The sequence below is a fragment of the Ctenopharyngodon idella genome, chromosome 11 (assembly GCF_019924925.1).
Source record: "Ctenopharyngodon idella isolate HZGC_01 chromosome 11, HZGC01, whole genome shotgun sequence".
Classification (NCBI taxonomy): Eukaryota; Metazoa; Chordata; class Actinopteri; order Cypriniformes; family Xenocyprididae; genus Ctenopharyngodon; species Ctenopharyngodon idella.
Window position 1 is genome coordinate 19,029,874 of NC_067230.1, and position 19,664 is coordinate 19,049,537.

At 36.3% G+C, this 19,664-nt stretch overlaps 1 protein-coding gene across 2 annotated transcripts in view; it reads right to left on the reverse strand.

The window, feature by feature from the left end:
• Positions 1-274: 274 nt before the first annotated feature.
• LOC127522501 (tudor domain-containing protein 3-like) overlaps positions 275-19,664 on the reverse strand; it is a 31,565-nt gene continuing 12,175 nt past the window's right edge. Inside the window, exons 8-13 of one of the 2 annotated variants that reach the window (XM_051912562.1) lie at positions 18,416-18,565; positions 16,241-16,412; positions 14,439-14,561; positions 10,577-11,442; positions 10,352-10,477; positions 275-2,481 (exon numbers count right to left, since the gene is read on the reverse strand). In XM_051912562.1, coding sequence (XP_051768522.1) covers positions 2,443-2,481; positions 10,352-10,477; positions 10,577-11,442; positions 14,439-14,561; positions 16,241-16,412; positions 18,416-18,565 — 1,476 coding nt within the window. In that variant the 3' untranslated portion in view covers positions 275-2,442. Of the gene's footprint in view, positions 2,482-5,021; positions 6,222-10,351; positions 10,478-10,576; positions 11,443-14,438; positions 14,562-16,240; positions 16,413-18,415; positions 18,566-19,664 lie in introns of those variants that run through there. The other variant, XM_051912561.1, reaches the window with a different exon arrangement.

Consider the following 19,664-nt stretch of genomic DNA (forward strand, 5'->3'; position numbering starts at 1 on the left):
CTCCTGTACTTTGACTTTCCACATCATTAAAATAGGTTCTGTCTCTTTACAGTGCTTTACGTTCCCCGAGTGCAGAGTCGCTCATCCCGAGAGCACCGGCGTGCAGAAAGTCAAAGGATTTGTGTCACCGGCTTATTAGCTCGAGTAATACTTTCAGTTTAATATCTCCAAACCTCAGTGGTGACCAGAAACATCTCACCCTTCAACTGCAAAACCAACGTGGAAGAAAAAAAGTGCATCGGATGCAAATGTGAATATGTTTGCATGAAACCTGTTGATTTTACTAAGCTTTAATTTCAAAGAAACACGCTGAATCATTTACATGTTAAAATGGAAAATAAAGCGAGTGATGCTGATTGGTCAATACAGTGTTAAAACAGCTCTGACATGAAAGTGGATTACATCACAGCAGAAATACAGTAAAACAGTGAAATATTAGTTTAAAATAGCAGTTTTCTATGAATATATTGTAAAATGTAATTTATTCAGCATCATTACTCCAGTCTTCAGTGTCACATGATCCTTCAGAAATCATTCTGATATGCTGCTCAAGAAACATTTATGATTATTATCAATGTAGAAGAACAAAATTTATTTTAAATAGAAACTTTTTATAATATTATAAATGTTTTACTATCATATTTGATCAATTTAATGCATCCCTGCTGAATAAAAAAGTATTAATTTCTTTTTTTAACCCTCTGGTGCTCCTCGCATTGTGGTCAAATGACCAAATTTTTTATTTTATTTCATTTCAATGAAATGAATGCAGTATATTTTAGTTCGATAATGTTTAATATTTTGTATTTTTATGGGATTTTATGGTACTAAATTATATTTATGCAGTAGTTATAATCCATTTATTTACTTTTTTTTTTTTTTGAAAGAAATTTCCAACTTAAACCGTCATATATCTAAAATGTTTTGAAGCACAGACTTTACTTTGGTGTCTTTTTAAAGAAAACACTTGGCAGATTATTGCTGAAGTGAAAAAACATGAAAAAAAAGAAAAGAAAACTTGATTAAATGAAAAATGCACCAAAATACTCAATTTTTATATGAAATATATATTTTCCAAAACATGTTTTACTCAAAATCAAAGCCATACATCTAAACAAGTTGTGCTCCAAATTTGAGGTTGATATCTCAAAAAATGAGCTTTTAGTAAGATTTTGTTTGGCCGCAGTACCAAGCATTTCCACATCTCCCTTTCATTTCCAATGCGCTCATTTTTGACTGTGAGGAGCACAAGTGTGACTATTTTTATTTATTTATTCATTTATTTTTTGTTCACATAGCAAGTGCCAAAACCTTTACCAAGTTTTGTACCATTCTGATGGTACAAAATTCAAAAAAACAAAAAAAATCGAAAAAACAAAACATAATTCCAGAGGAAGAGACAAACATTTGAACAGCAGTGTAAACCAACCATATTTTACCAGTCAGAAACAACTGCTGCGTCCCATCACTGATGTACAAGGAAACAAAATGACAAGAACTGTTAACTTTGACAGTGTTTGAATGTCAATAAAGTCTTCTACTAATCAAACTGCAGAGTTTAAACAATTCAACGACAGGATCATTTACCCTGTTTTACACCCCTGACTCGTTGATGCGTTTCTTTTGCTAACATCTCAGTATTTATTATGAACAGTCATTCAATGTTTGCGTGGCGTCGCACACCCACAACCCAACATTTCCCAAGTTCAAAGGAAAACAGTATATAATGAATTTACTTAAGAAAAGTCTGCACTGCACGTCTAATAACTTGGCTGCTGATGCCATAATGCTAACCTGTCATATAACACAACAGGCTAATCTATTATTGAGCAATTTGAACAATACATTTCTTCACAGCCTATAATTATATAGGCAACACGAGTCGTGCTAGTTCTTTAGTTTGTGTTTTCTAGGCCAGTTCTCATCACACGTCTAACCTAATTTGTCTGCACTAATCAGTAAAAGTGTAGAAGTACAAGCGCTCTGTCAGGCCGAGACTTCCAGCTATTCAGAGATGGTCTCCATATCACATGCTATGAATTATTTATATATGCAAATGCAGAACTTCAACATGCATATGATAAATCCCTCCTCATACTCACTGCCATTTACAATAACAAAAAACATCAGTTTTCTTAAGCAGTGAGTCCTTTCTTTCATCACTCTGGATCAGATGTTCACAGATCCGAACATTTTTGTCGTTGTTATTCCGAGCGAGTCTTTGGCTACGGGTGAAATGTTGTTTATAGTGTCTTTTGTAATGTGAAAAATGATAGCGGCCCACCACAGAGATCTTGGTTTCAGGCGGATGCTATCGACTTACTGTGTGTTCGCTTCACTGGCTACAACAAATGAAGCTGGAGAGATGGCACACCGGTCCGATGTTTGCTGATAAGGGAAGACACGAGACACAATTTCACTGACTTCAGTCCGCACGAACCTTCAGTGTCTTAACTGAGCTACTCCTGTCCTGTCTGTCTCCTATGAAATAAAAAACACACACTTCAAAATAGGTGAGCGACAGATGGCAGGCGGCACATTTAAACCCTGCTAAATATTAACTAGAAGCTACTGTTCGGCGTTCGAACTGTATGCAAACGGCAGCATGTCAGATGTAATGTTTGATTAACTATCAGGCGTTTTCAGTTTCATATACTTAATGGGATAGTTAACGCGAAAATAAAAGTTCACTCTCATGTCGTTCCAAACCTGTATGCCTTACTTTCTTCTGTGGACCACACAAGAAGTTGGTTTGAAAAAAGTCTGTTTTTTTTGTTGTTTTTGTTTTTTCCATACACTGAAAGTCAATAGGGTCCAATGTCATTTTGGACAAAACCAGATGAAATCTTATTCAACATGTCTTCTTTTGCATTTTGCAAAAGTCAAACAGGTTTGGAACGACATCAATAAATGATGATGGAATTTTCATTTGTGATTGAACGGTCCCTTTAAAGCTGATGCATACACACTTTTCAATGGTAAAATAGATACTCATATTCCAATTAAACAGAAGCAATTTGTAGTGGAATCAAACACTGGACCGTTTTCACGAAACATGAACATATTTGTGAAAAGCATAAGCATACGTACAGCAATAAGGACGCAAGTTGTCCTACTGAATTGAATATCTGAATTAATTTAGAAACAATTCATGCGGACATTTGTTATGTTTGTGTTTCATTAGAGATGCCGCATCGTTTTTTCAAATGCTCATTAAGTGAATCTCAGGGTGTTTACACGACAATGACGTACTAAAAACGGAAACATTTTTCCTTCTTATTTTTCGCATACAGACGACAACATTGTCAAAACAATCCCCGTTCACACGGATCCGCGAAAACGACTAAAATCGTTGTATTCTGTGGCCAGACCAGTAGATGGCGATGTCACTTTGTAAAGAAACACTATAGACTGAAGACATAATATGCATGACATCACAGTTTTCATGAATTCACGTTTTTATAGTTTACAGAGATGTTTACAGTTATGGTTTTCAAAAACTTGCACTTTGAAACACGTTTTCAGGCCCCCAAAACACAGTTGTTGTGTAAATGAACAGCTAAAATGCATAAAATGTTTTCCGTTTTTAGTTGTGTAAATGGTCCCTCAATGTGACAGCTCATATCCAGGTCAAATTTCACCCCAAGATCAAGTGAAAAAAAGCCTATTTAAGGATTATAAAGATCATATGTACAGCAATTCATATGTAAATTGTCGCATTGAATTGAAATGTGGCAACAAATTAATTTAGGAACGATTCACGCAGACATTTGTTACGTTTGTGTTTCATTTCAGTAACATAACAGACGCCGCATCGAGTGAATCTCAGGGTACGTTTACACGACGATGTACTAAAAATGGAAAAGTTTTTCCTTCGCATTTTTCACGTACATACGACAACGTTATCTGGTAAACGTTCACACAGATCCGCAAAAACTATTAAAATCGCTGTATTCTGCTGTCAGGCCAGTAGATGGCGATGTCATTTTGTAAGGGAACTATGTAATATGCATGCGCATGACGTCACCGTTTTTATAGTTTACACAGAGGTGATAACGGTATCGTTTTCAAACACTTGTACTTTGAAACTCATTTTCAGGCGCCCAAAATGCCGTTGTCATGTAAGTGAATGGCCAAAATGCATAAAAAGTTTTCAGTTTTTAGTTGTGTAAACGGACCCTCAATGAGACAGCTCATATCCAGGTCACAGTTCACCCCAAGATCATGTGGAAAAAGTTTTAAATAAAGAAAATGAGATCATATTGAGATCATATGTACAGCAATTCATACGTAAATTGTCCCATTGAATTGAATGTGGCAACAAATTAATTTAGGAACAATTCATGCAGACATTTGTGGTTCATTACAGTGTCATTACAGACGCCGCATCGAGTGAATCTCAGGGTACGTTTACACGACAATGATGTACTAAAAATGGAAAAGTTTTTCCTTCGCGGTTTTCACGTACATCAGACAACGTTATCTGGTAAATGTTCACACGGATCTGCGAAAACGACTAAAATCGCTGTATTCTGCTGCCAGGCCAGTAGATGGCGATGTCACTTTGCAAAAAAAAACCAATGTAATACACATTCGCATGACGTCAACGGTATAATTTTCAAAAACTTGCACATTGAAACACGTTTTCAGGCCCCCAAAACGTCGTTGTCATGTAAACGGAACAGCCAAAATGCATAAAAAGTTTTCAGTTTTTAGTTGTGTAAATGGCCCCTCAGTGTGACAGCTCATATCCAGGTCACATTTCACCCCAAAGATCAAGTGAAAAAAACTTTTAAATAAAGAAAATAAAGCCTATTTAAGGCTCATTAAGATCAAATGTACAGCAATTCATACATAAATTATCCCATTGAACTGAATTGAATGGAATGTGGCAACAAATTATTTTAGGAACGATTCACACAGACATTTGTTGTTCTGTTTTCACACACAGGAGCTTTAAATAATGCCAACAAATAAAAAAACAAAAAAACAAGAAAACAAAAACAAATGACGCACTGAGCTTTGAACAAAAGAGCGTAGCGCTTTTATAATTATTAATATCAAGTCCTTTACAAATAGTCACCGTGTACAGCAGCCGTTTGCATGGCAAGGTTCACAGAATTCATCATACATGTGCTGCAAGCCCTTACGGATCCGTCTCCCATGCCGAGACAGAGATCAGATATTTTTGAGATATGTTCTTCCATCTCTTCTGCTAGAGATCAGATCAGTCTTAGAATTTAAAAAAAAAACATCTTTGAGACAAAACACAAATGTATCAGTTACGGATTAGTTGTTTCCTTTTAACTCGCATTGAGTAGTGCATATCGAGCGCAGTAAAGACCTCGCACAGATCAACTCGGGCACGTAACCAAAACATTGTCATTACAGACGATGCATCACTTTTTTGCCAATGCTCATTGAGTGAATCTCACGACAGGGTCACATTCCACTCCAAAATTGAATGAAAAAAAAACAGTAAATACATTTTGCATAAAGAAAATGAAAGAATCATAAAAAATGTTTTTTTTTTTTTTGCATTGTGACATTTTCATGATGATTAGGCACACAAATTCTCACCGCCGAAACTTACTTTTGAGTTTTCATTGATTCTAATTACTGTAATACAGTCACAATTATTTTACTGAAATCAAAATAAAGAAAAATTCTTAACACTGTTAATGTCACAATGCAAAATATAATTTCGTATGTTTTAGAATATTTTGGGGTGAAATATTCTGAGATTCACTCTATTAGCATTTCCTATATATTTAGCTGTTAATATTGATGCTTCTGAAAAGGTACTACAAACCACGTCATTTTTTTTCCAATTAAACTTGTTTACTTGTGGATAACGAGATGATAATGACCTGCATAGGGAGAGAACATCATGTTGCATTTATACTGTTCTACAGAATCTACACAATGCTAGAAGTGTCTATTAGCAGAAGAGTAACAGCCTGTTTAAGTCCTGACCTAAGTGTGTTGGTTTACCAAAAAAAAAAAAAAAAAAAGAGCACTAATTGTTTTTTCCAGGAGTAATGAGCAAATGAGTTGCCTTGCTAGGGAAAGACTGTGAGGATGTATTTGCGTGCGAGTGTGTGTCAGTCTCTTGCACGGGGCGGCTGATAATATTGTTGCGTCGGTCGAGAGCGTCGAGGTTGTCCGTCTCCTCCTCTTCGAAATTCAAGGGAATTCTCATAGTAAATGTCTTCGTCATCCTGTAAAGAAGTTACCAGGACATGAGTGACTAATGTTACTAATAAACGCAAGTGTACTATATCAGTCATGGCAAACAGAAGACAGACTGGTCTTTAAATAAATACAACACAGCCAGAACATAAACTTGGGAATTTGGAATGTGTGTTTTTAATGCACAGGACTCAACATGAACTTGTCCGAGTAAGTGAAAGAAAATTTGTAGCCTGATTAAAATGTCAATAAGGAAAAAAATAACTAGGAATCACCAAAACGTGAGAATGACATTTAGTGTATATAATGTACAGGTGCTGGTCATATAATTAGAATATCATCAAAAAGTTGATTTATTTCACTAATTCCATTCAAAAAGTGAAACTTTTATATTATATTCATTCATTACACACAGACTGATATATTTCAAATGTTTATTTCTTTTAATTTTGATGATTATAACTGACAACTAAGGAAAATCCCAAATTCAGTATCTCAGAAAATTAGAATATTGTGAAAAGGTTCAACTTTGAAGACACCTGGTGCCACACTCTAATCAGCTAATTAACTCAAAACACCTGCAAAGGCCTTTAAATGGTCTCTCAGTCTAGTTCTGTAGGCTACACAATCATGGGGAAGACTGCTGACTTGACAGTTGTCCAAAAGACGACCATTGACACCTTGCACAAGGAGGGCAAGACACAAAAGGTCATTGCAAAAGAGGCTGGCTGTTCACAGAGCTCTGTGTCCAAGCACATTAATAGAGAGGCGAAGGGAAGGAAAAGATGTGGTAGAAAAAAAGTGTACAAGCAATAGGGATAACCGCACCCTGGAGAGGATTGTGAAACAAAACCCATTCAAAAATGTGGGGGAGATTCACAAAGAGTGGACTGCAGCTGGAGTCAGTGCTTCAAGAACCACTACGCACAGACGTATGCAAGACATGGGTTTCAGCTGTCGTGTCAAGCCACTCTTGAACAACAGACAGCGTCAGAAGCGTCTCGCCTGGGATAAAGACAAAAAGGACTGGACTGCTGCTGAGTGGTCCAAAGTTATGTTCTCTGATGAAAGTAAATTTTGCATTTCCTTTGGAAATCAGGGTCCCAGAGTCTGGAGGAAGAGAGGAGAGGCACACAATCCACATTGCTTGAGGTCCAGTGTAAAGTTTCCACGGTCAGTGATGGTTTGGGGTGCCATGTCATCTGCTGGTGTTGGTCCACTGTGTTTTCTGAGGTCCAAGGTCAACGCAGCCGTATACCAGGAAGTTTTAGAGCACTTCATGCTTCCTGCTGCTGACCAACTTTATGGAGATGCAGATTTCATTTTCCAACAGGACTTGGCACCTGCACACAGTGCCAAAGCTACCAGTACCTGGTTTAAGGACCATGGTATCCCTGTTCTTAATTGGCCAGCAAACTCACCTGACCTTAACCCCATAGAAAATCTATGGGGTATTGTGAAGAGGAAGATGCGATATGCCAGACCCAACAATGCAGAAGAGCTGAAGGCCACTATCAGAGCAACCTGGGCTATAATAACACCTGAGCAGTGCCACAGACTGATCGACTCCATGCCACACCGCATTGCTGCAGTAATTCAGGCAAAAGGAGCCCCAACTAAGTAATGAGTGCTGTACATGCTCATACTTTTCATGTTCATACTTTTCAGTTGGCCAAGATTTCTAAAAATACTTTCTTTGTATTGGTCATTAGTAATATTCTAATTTTCTGAGATACTAAATTTGGGATTTTCCTTAGTTGTCAGTTATAATCATCAAAATTAAAAGAAATAAACATTTGAAATATATCAGTCTGTGTGTAATGAATGAATATAATATACAAGTTTCACTTTTTTAATGGAATTAGTGAAATAAATCAACTTTTTGATGATATTCTAATTATATGACCAGCACCTGTATAATGTACTGACGGTAGCAAGGTCGAGCTGTTGAGGCTCGCGCAGCCTCGTCTCGAGGAGAAATCAAAACAAATGAGCGCAGTTCAATGAGTTTTTATATTTATAACATATGATACAGGTTAAGCAACATCACACAACTTCCTGAATACCATCACGATTGAAAACGTGACACGGATTTCACACGACAGTTCAATAAACAAGTAGTTAATCTTAAGTCACTTACATTTTAGATGCAATTTTGACTGTTTTTGTTCTATTTCAGCAGTGAAAATAGTTTCAAACAAAGTAACCATAGCGCATCTCACAGCAACACTTAACCCTGTTTCATTAATGAATGATTCAGCATTTCAAACGAATCGGTTGAGTGAAAGATTCAATAACCCATTTATAAACAACTGCCTCACTCTAGTCATTTCAATGAATCGTTTAAATGAATGACTCATTGGGCCCTATTTATCGATCTAAGCACATGAAGCGCATGGCGCAGGTGCACTTAGGGCATGTCCGAATCCACTTTTGCTAGTTTAACGATGGACAAAATGGTCGGCGCAGAAGGGTTGTGCCTAGTCTCTTAAAGAGTCATGGGTGTGTTTTGAGCATAACATGCAATAAACCAATCAGAGTGTCATCTCCCATTTCCTTTAAAAGCCAGCTGCGCTCGCACCATGGTGGATTCGCTATTTACATGGCGAAATATAGACACCCTCAACCTGACGAGTCAGTTTAAATACATGTGTGTATTGCCACGATTGGTCAAATAATTAGCCAATTTCATTTGTCATTACTGCAAATAGGTCATTCTGATGCATGCAATGACTATCCATTATGACATGTAGGCATTTTTATCTTTATGTACACAATAATAATATTTTACATTGTAATCCTTTTATTAAAAATATATTTGGCATGTTTGTGTGCTGCTGCACGAGTATACGCGTGTTGTGCACCCGCCTATAAGTGCATATTACTAACACACCCTTTAAATAACAAAAAAAATGCTTCGTCAATGACTTTAGAGCAAGTTTTTGTCGGTCAATGGCGCAGTCGTTTTCAGTTGCCTCAAAATAGTAACACGCCAACAATGCGCCTGAACACACCTTGTTTTCAGACCAGCATGCCCATGGGCGAACAGATGGGCGCGAGTGCATTTGCTATTTAAACAACGTGGTGCAGGACGTGAAAATGGTAACTGCGTCGGGCTGAAACTAGCAAAAAACATTTGGGTCGGGGGTGTATATGATAGGGCCCAATGACTCACTAAGACGTCACCTGCCGCCACCTACTGGTGGTTTAGTTTTTATTTTTTCCCCCAACATTTCTTATTTGTACTTTCAAAAAATGTTTAAAACAATGTCATAACATTATTTAATGCAGTTGTATTGTTTTCAGTGTAAATATTTTAATTTGATTGATAACCGCCCTATAGTGTCTTAATATTTTAACTGAATTTATTGATCAAATTTAAGAATTAAAAATGAAAGATAAAGCTTTCATTTAATAAGATTAGGGGGGAAAAAAACATTCCCTCAGGGTAAATATCACAAATATGCAGATTTAAATGTCAAAGCTGATGAGAATATTGCTTGAGAAGAAATTATATTTACACCACAAAAAAAAAAAAAAAAAAAAATCTCCAGACAAAATTTCCAGACAAGCAACTTTTTTTACTCTGACAAGTGAATGACGGCTTAATGTCGAGCCCTGATGCATTTGAATTAGCACAGACATTTTAGCAATTAAGAGATCTGTTCCAAAACTTAGTGAGCTGGTGTAGTCGTGCTGCCAACTAATAAGGCAACATGTAAACTGAGATGAAGCTTGGAATAGGAAAACGTTCTGAAACTCACATAAACAGCACTCCACATGGGCTGAGTTTGACATTAGCATGCTGCTAAGCTTACAGCAAAATACTCTTAATACAGGGTCAGTTTTTACAAAACTGTAAAATAACGAACAAAAACAATGGAGGATATGCTGCTTTGTATATGCACTCTTCTTCGACTAGTGCATCACGACTGTGCATATTGCCACCTAGTGGACACTTCTGTCTCAACATTCACCTTGCCCATGCGCTGTTGTACACGTCCGCACGGACACACAAATTGGGCTGCACGCGGACTGTGTGCTCGGACCGTCCCGATGATGAAAATTACGTCACGTGGACAGTGCGCAAACCGTCGCAGAACGCAGACGGCCGAAGTATGCTTTGGGTTTTAAGGATCTCAGGTGATCTGATGCTTACCCAAACATCCATGTGCAGTGGTTTGATATTGTGAAGCAGAACTTCTTCGCAGTTGCCGTAGTCACTGAACACGACCACAGCCGTCGAGCCCGAGGGGTGGACGGCGTCAATGCTCGCCCGATAAAACTGCCACAAATATGCAAGATGTTACACAAAATAAAAAAAATGCAACAAAAGTGTATAATAATAATAATAATAATAATAATAATAATGCAAATTACTAACCTTATTGTCTTCCCAGTAGAGTGCGAGACACTGGTCACCTGCTTTCCAGTTTATGTAATTATTTGTGTCGGCTGGCTCTCTCTGACCTTTGATTGGGCCGGATCTCTTTTTGGGGGCGGAGTTATGCGCGTTGGTTTGCTTTTGAGGCGGGCCTGAAGACTGCGGCTTGATTGGACCGGTCCGTCTGTGTTCTAAATCTCCATTAGGGAGCTGCGTGTTTGAAACCCCACCCACTTTGATGAACTGGCCCGATCCCGCATCCTGCGAAAAGTCTTTTTTCATTGCATCTTGGGAACGCTCAAAGTAGCCCGAGTTGGGCCTTTCTGGCCTGCCTTTCCTTCTGTTGTTCGCCTCATATCTTCCTTTAGGATCTGAGCCTGATGCAGCAGGATTTGAGGATTTGGGTGCCGCAGGTCCGTTTGATTGGTTTTTCCTAAATGAAGCAGGATCGGACCGTCCTGTCCCATTCTGCTCTTTCCATCCACCGTTATGGGGTTCCTGCTGGTAGCCCTTTGACCCACCGTGTTCCTTTCCTTGCTGTTCCCTGGACTTCCCTGTCGAGGAAGAGGTGTACGAAGAAGATGCAATTCTAGCATCTTGGCTGTCATTCTTCCATCGCTCTGATCCTCCTCTTCCTGGTCGCTCTCCGTCCCTCCATTTCTGTGGCTGGGAAAAGGTGGAAGAGGCTGGGCTAGGTTTAGGGAAGTCTCCGTCCTTCTGGAAACGTGGAGGCCTGTCATTTCTCTGCGGCCTTCCCTCATTTCGAGGAGGGTGTTTGGACAGGGCACCATCTCTGGATATTTGATCAGTGTTGGGGAAAGTCATCTTAGCGTGGTGGTCTTGTAGTGAAGACTGGTTCTTTGACTCTAGTGGGTTAATTATAAGAAAATCATGAAGTCAATTGCAGCACAATTTGGGGAAAAAATAATTCAAAGACTTGTTTAAATGATATAAATGCATGTTTGCTGAATGCTAACAGTAGATGAGAAAGCATGGCCGCATTTACATCACACGGTTTAAGTGGCCCAATTGTGATTTTTGTCCTCCATGTGGCACAGATCGGATATGATGCACGAACGTGTAAGCAGGAAAAAAGCACATGGATTCCGATATTCTCAGATCAGTTTCATATGGAAGCCTGTTTCTGACACTGAATAAAAAATTAAAAAGGTAACTGCGACTTTTTATCTCACAATTATATAAAGTCAGACTTTTTATAATTTTTTATAATGGACTTTTTTTCCTCAGAATTGCGTGATATAGTCGCAATTGCGAGTTATAAAGTCAGAGTTGCGAGAAATAAACTGACTATATACTGACTATATAACACAATTCTGACTTTATATCTCGCAATTTTGACTATATAACACACAACTGCGACTATCTCGCAACTCTGACTTTATAACTTGCAATTGCAACTTTATATCAAAATAGTCAAACAAAACGAAACGAAATAGTGAGAAAAAAAGTCAGAATTTGCAACAATTTCAGAATTTCAGAAAGTGCAATTATCCTTTATTTTTTCTTATTCCGTGGCATAATCAATCTTCCTTAGTTTCAGGCCTCATTCATATGTGGAAATAAATCTGATATGAATCGGATATGTGCATTTGCGTCTGCGATGTAAGTGGACAGATCGGATATTCCCAAGACGCACATCATTGAAAAAGTGACAGTGGCGAATGACGTCGCCCACTGCGATCACATGACTCTTTTCAATGCCGCAATGGAGGACGAAGGCTCAACCCAATGCTCTGCTGACCTCTAAAGATGGTGTGGAAAGTAAAGGCTTGTATGATCATTTCGTCTGCGTCCATTGCAAATCACTCCATTTTTCTTTATTTCCTTTTCGGCCCAAGCTTTTCCGGGTCAGTACGTCTATTTTGGGTTGTTTCGCCAAGTGTATAGTGTAAATGCAGATATTGTATATGGGTCACTTTTAAAAGAAGATGTAAGCTGGTTGGATTTAAAAAAAAAAAAAATGGATATAGTCACTTTTTAGCAGTAAACTAATGGGAGCTCGGATGCTAAAGCGCTGGTGTTCTCAACCCCTGCTTCCGACACGTCAGCCAAACAAAAGAACTTATCGGCTAATGCCGATAATTAAAATATGCCAAATATCAGATGATTTATCGGCCGACCACTAATAGAATATTTCACTATTTGCAAAGAAAAGCCTCCAAAGATAACTCAAACTGAATAGCCTGTTGTTTGGCATATCTTTAGTGTCTTGCAGCATGAGTGCCACTGCATGCAAAATTCTCACTTTGTTGAGAAATGCGTCAGAAATAATAAGTGGCAATAACTAAAAGTTCATTCAAAAATCTCAGACAGTCTCTTCATGGAAATATCAACTAATTAATTGCAGGACACAGTGATGATGCAGTGCTCTTCAAAAGCACAATAACAGGTCATTCTGACTCAAAGCAACACGCTGAATGTTAAAACATCGGCACTGAAAGAGCGGACAAACGGTTTCTCCACATATTAGCCCTGTCTGTTTTCTCCTAAAGCCATATGTCAGGCAGAGCTTACCAGCCGCAGAGACTTATCTAAAGCTGACTAATAGAAGCGCCTTCATTTGGGACTGGCCATCTGTTTGACGTCGCACAGTTCTGCAGCCCACTGGGACTCGAACATAAGAAGAGATTAAAAATCCTGATACATTGTTCCCATTATTAGGACTTCTTCCATTGCACATCCAGTAGGAAGGAATGAAGGATCGTTTACAGTAATTATAGCAAAATAAACTCACAGGCTGATCATGACTTCAAAACTAAGCAGGGTCTTTTATCATCCCCATTTTGCAATAATGACCAGCTAACTACATTATACCATTTTTAACACAGATGCTTACCAAATTAATAAATAAATGTAACGAATGAAAATCAGTGAAACGATGTGAAATAAGAAAAGATGCAGAGATATGGAAGTGTTAACTACTTTAGAAAGTTGGCACAGAAAAAGTTTACTATTCAGTGTTACTGTTAAGACTATTAAAAATTTAAAAAAGCTGATATAAAATATCAATAATAGATGAAAAACTTAAACAACTAACTGAAATAAAAGTTGAAAGGCCTAAAATGAATAATGAAATACAATTAAATTAAAGCTAATTATTAAAAAAGTACATAAAGTTACAAAAATGTAAACAATTTAACAATAAAAGCTCATTCAAAATATTAATAATCAGGGTTCCTACTCATTTTCCATTTCAAAATTCCATACTTTTCCAGGCTCAAATAATTTCCAAACCTCTCTATAAATCTTTCAGACCATATTTAACATGAATGGTTCATACAGCATTATTTTCAACATCATATTTGGTATCTAGTACAGGCATCTGTAAATATTTATATTTTAATGTTGGTTTTATCAAAGTGATATATAAAAAAGAAGAGAGCGAAAATGCTTTATCGCCTGCATATGTTCACTTTTGATACTGTAAATGTGGTTTGACGTCACACCAAACAGCAAAGTACAGTCTGACTCAGATGACTGTTTGCTTCTTTGCTGGTTGAATAAACATTCTTTTAGTGAAGTTCAAAAGAGATAGTTTTGTGTGCTGAAAATGCGCCTTGAATTCATTCAGTTTTGTTTGACAATCACTAAATAATTACTAAACTTATGCCATGAAAACACTCTGCTTGTTTGATAAATTTCTTTTAGAAAACTGAATAGGTGCAATAGTCCGAAAACAAACTGTAAGAACCCTGTATAATAGTACATAAACAATACTGAACACTGTTACTATCTGCTTCCAATATTGGCAAATTCTGGTACCAATAATTTAAAGAAGCCCTAATATTGGCCAGATTGTAAAGCACTACAAAAACATAAAGGTCAAATAAATTTGATGTACCGTCAATGGAGAACGTCCCCATTTTTGACTCCAGGAAGTCAAACAGCGTGCTGGGCCCAGATGGTCTTCCTCCTGCTTCCTCATCCTCATCTTGTCTGGAGCGTCCCCTTCCACGACCCTTTCCTGTCAGAGAACAAACAAACTGTCAAATTAAAAGGACAATTGAAGTATTATTAATAAATTAGACAATTAAAGCCTGGTTCAGTATTTTCTGTGCTTTCCTCTCTCCTTTGCTTCCGTTCTCAGCAACGTCCTGTTTCGTAATATTTCCACTAGTGTTTTATCTAATTAATTACACGATATGGAAATTAATTAATCTAATTAATTGCATATTAAATATGGCTGAGAAATTACCCCCAAAAGATAATTTAAAGTCATTATTGTGTTAAATGAGAATAGACATTACAAAAAGTAGCTTTAGGAAAAAAAATTTTTTTATTTGATTCAACATTTATTACACAAACTTTTAGGCTTCAACGGACATGAGGGTGAGTAAATTATTTTTTTGGGTAAACTATACATTTAATGTGTTTTATATTAATATAGAAATATGAAATAATTTTTTTAATGAAATGATACTCTAAATAAGGAACTAAAACTGCCAGTAAGTTGCAGTAAATGTCTAAATGAGTAAGTCATTGAACGAATCGAATGAATGATTCAAACAGCTGATTCATTCAGGAATGAAGTAAATAGGATTGTTCGAGATGCATCAGCGCTGCGCAGACCGATCGGCGCATGACATCAAAGTACCGCAAGAGCGAATGGAGAGCAAACAACTCCTTATGGTTTTGAATCGCTCTCGCGGTACTTTGATGTCATACACCGATCAGTCTGCACAGTGCCGATGCATCTCGAACAAGCCTAGTGGCTCTCTTTATGAATGTGCCATTGAATCATTGATTCACCCGATTGATTTGCTCAAAACGGAGATTCATTCAGAATCAAAACATCGCAAAATTGAGAAAACGCAGACAATATTGTGTCTAAAATATTGTATAAAATCAATATCACATTTGCACCCGTGTTATTCAGGACAAAAACAGAACAATGTGTGATATTGCTTAACAGTATCATGATATAAATATGAGACTTTATTGCCCCGATAGTGAGTTGTTGCTCTGCTTCATGCTTGTTACCAATCAACTTTATAAAATGTAAGATGACCTACGTAGGTCTGTGTCGGGTACATTAAATTCAATGTTGCCAAGTAATTGGGCTACTTTAACACTGTTGCCGCGGGTTGTTTTTTATGTTCGTGGGTTAAAGCGACCCCAAATAACATGATATTTAGCCCCTGGAATGCAAATTTTACCAGGGGAACTGCGCCAAAACCGCGGATTTTACCCCCCGGAACACGATTTTCACTGGGGGACCCCCCATGAAATGCGATTAGGCTAGTTTTGAGTAGCAATCTGGTAGGTTTTGTTGTGAAAACCTGCCAACCATGATTAAATTAGTTAATTTTAGCACATTATTTTTTCCTATAACAAATTAATTACCTTAAGGAGATAAATCGACAGCCCTCATTTCCACACAAACGACATTTTGGGAAATAAACAACCAAAATGAAAAAAAAAAAAAAAAAAAGTTGTTTTTTTTCCTCTAAACACTATCTCTATCAATCTCTATCAATTGGTTTTAAAGCATTTGATTTTATTGCAGATTAAAATGAATAATCATGAAAAATGGACCTACACAAGAAAGAAAACATTTAACCAACACAATCCTGCAGCCTTCTTTTATGAGCAGTTGCGTATCTGGCAACTATCTGAAGATTTCTGATCTTTTCTCGGCTTTACCTCGAGGTGGTGGCCGGCTCTGCTCCATCTGGGCCGCTTTGGGCTGGTTTGTTCCGGTGAGCAGGAAGTTGAGGGCCACCTCCACGTTATTGTTGTTATCCAGCAGGGCCTGTCTGGCCGCCTCACGGTTAAAGCCCATCTCCATGATGTCCCTCAAAGCTCGCTCATCAACCTTCAAGAGACCGCAGCAACATGAAACAGCAGAGAAGGAATCTGATGAACTTGAGGGTCATCAAGCATTGCATTAAAATCCATCAAGAAGGGACAAAAGAACAGATGTAGAAAACATGCAGAGCACTACTCGAGTACAAAAACATGGACATTAGACGAAAAAACAAAACAGAAAAGACAGGAACACAGAGGGGTCACATCTACTGATGCTTACGTCAGTCATCAATTCATCTTTCATCAAGAGAAGGCATTTACTTGTGTCTCTACTGGCATTAGAGGAAAATAATGACATAATTATAAATAATAGTCCACCGAACAATTTTTGGGCACTTGGTGTTTTTACAGATTGTTATTTAAGAAACACAGCAGAATTTGAATCCATTAGCACCTTCATGTCCTTTTTTTTTTTTTTTTTTTTTTTAGAAATTAATACTTTTATTCAGCAAGAACACATTAAATTGGTCAAAAGTGACACTTCTTGTTAGCATTAAATGTATTAACTAACATGAACTAACAATGAGCAATACATTTGTTACAGTATTTATTTGTTGATGTTACTTATTAAAAATACATCGTTCATTGTTGGTTCATGTTAGTTCACTGTGATTTTTATACTGCATTGGTAAACGTTGAAATTAACATTAACTAAGATGAAGTAATGCTGTATTGAAATGGTATTGTTCATTGTTAGTTCATTAGTTAACTAATGAAACCTTATTGTAAAGTGTTACCAAGATGACTATTTCAAATAAATGCTGTTCTTTTAAACTTTCTATTCGTCAAAGAATCCTGCACAGCTGTTTTCAACATTAATAATTATAAATGTTTCTTGAGCAGCAAATCATCATATTAGAAGGATTTCTGAAGGATCATGTGACACTGAAGACTGGAGTAATGATGCTGAAAATTCAGCTTTGATCAAAGGAATAAATTATATTTTACTATATATTCACATAGAAAACAGTTACTTTAAATTGTAATAATATTATTATATAATAATTAATAATATTAATAATTTTTACTGTATTTTTGATCAAATGTTTTAATTTTAACAGTAAAGCTCTGTTGTGCAGCACTTTCTTTGACAAAAAAAAGTTGAATTTCATATGATTAAAAGGTAAACTTAAATGAATGTTTTATGCCTTCATTTGATTGCCAGAAAAATTAAAATACACAACACAGAATTTCTGAAAAAAACAAAAACAAAACATTTCATATAAATACATTTTATTTTAATTAATAAATGTTGTTGTTTTTATGAATTAAATTAATTAGACATGCTTTTTGATTATAAAAATTTAATTAAACCATTAAAATAAGAATCCAGAAAACTTAAAACAGAAAAAAAAAAAAAAACAGAATTTGGTCAAAAAAAATAAAATGGAATTTGAGGAAGAAAAAAATTAAACATTTCATAGGGCCCTAAAAAATTTAATTTTTGTTAAACTTCTAATAAAGTGTTCTTAAATTGTTTAAGTTTCATGATTTCAATTAATTAGACATGCTTTTTGATTACTAAAATTTAATTTAACCATTAAAATGGAGTGCAAAAAAATTTAAATTTGGGAAAAAATAAAACGGATTTCATAGGGCCCTATGTGAGCAGAAGTGACTTTCAAAACATTAAAAAAAAACATCAATAAAATCTCTCTGCTCAGATTCCCAGATGATGCTGTTTATCTATGCAACACCACAGAGAGTCCAAAAACTACATTTTTACATTTTCTGAAGAAAATAGAGTAAGAGTGGAGCGTGTCTGTGTAAAACTCACCACCATGATGTATAAGACAACATGTTATCATCCGCAAATATAAGAATCATTCATGTCTGGAGAGCAAACGGTGCTGGGCGACTTACTTATGGAAATAATGTCTTAAATAATAGTCATCTGTTTAGATCTTCACCATGTTTTATTATTCATTTCAAGAGGAAGAACTTTTCTGAATCACTTAAAAACTGCTGACAAAAACATCATTTATGTTTATGCTGATCTTTGCATCTTACCAGATCTCTGTAAACTCCTTCTGACTTGTTCTCCGTCCACGGCTTTTCTCTCTCCTCTCTTTTTCTTTGATAGGTGTCTCGATTCTTGTAGGTGGATCCTGGATTGGCGAGGTTTCCCCCTGCATTGCCTCCACCGCCAAACGTACGCGTCTAGAAGACAACAGAGAGCAGTGTGAAAAACACAAAACACTGACGCAACTCCAGCATTTTAAGATCAGATTTCTCCCATTAATTCACACAACTATAGTACAATTAAAAACAACATATTTGGACATCATAAGCGCGCTTCGAAAGCTGGGTTTTGAAACACAGCCCAGGTGCTGCGGAGGCAAAGTGTTTAATTATTCCTGTGGTGTTCACTTATCACGTTTCATTCGTAATTACATACTCAAAATCAAACATTTCCTAATTAAATATTGGAGAATATTAAGTTCACCCATGGCCTAAGGATACAGTCATGAGAATGAACAAATTCAATTATATATTGCTTTAATACATCAATATTTCATTATCAAAAGGTGCTACTTTGTTGCAGGGGATGAAAACGATATTTATTCTGAATTGAAATGCCAATATCTTTGTGCAAGAGTTAATTATGTAAAATGCTGAAATCTGAGGGTTTTATGTATACTGGTCAAAAGTTTGGAATAATTAAGAGATTTTTTCATGTTTTTGAGAAGACTCTAATGCTCACCAAGGCTGCGTTTATTTGATAAAAAATACAGTAAAAATTGTGAAATATTATTATAATTTAAAATAACAGTTTTCTTTGTGAATATATAGTAAAATGTAATTTATATCCAGTGATCAAAGCTGAATTTTCAGCATCAGTCTTCAGTGTCACATGACCCTTCAGAAATCATTCTGATGTGCTGATTTACTGCTCAATTATCATCAATTACTTTTGGTGCGCAATTATTAATAATGGTTCTAATTATTATTTTGTTTTTGCAAACTGTGATACATTTTTTTCAGGATTCTTTGATGAATAAAAAGTTCAAAAGAACAGCATTTATTTGAAATATAATGTTTTGTAACATTATAAATGTCTTTACTGTCACTTTTGATCAATTTAATACATACTTGCTGAATAAAAGTATTAATTTCTTTTTTAAACTTTTGCAAATCTAGCAAAATCAGCATATTAGAATGATTTCTGAAGGATCATGTGACACTGAAGACTAGAGTAATGATGCTGAAAATCACAGGAATAAATTACATTTTACTATATATTCACATAGAAAACAGC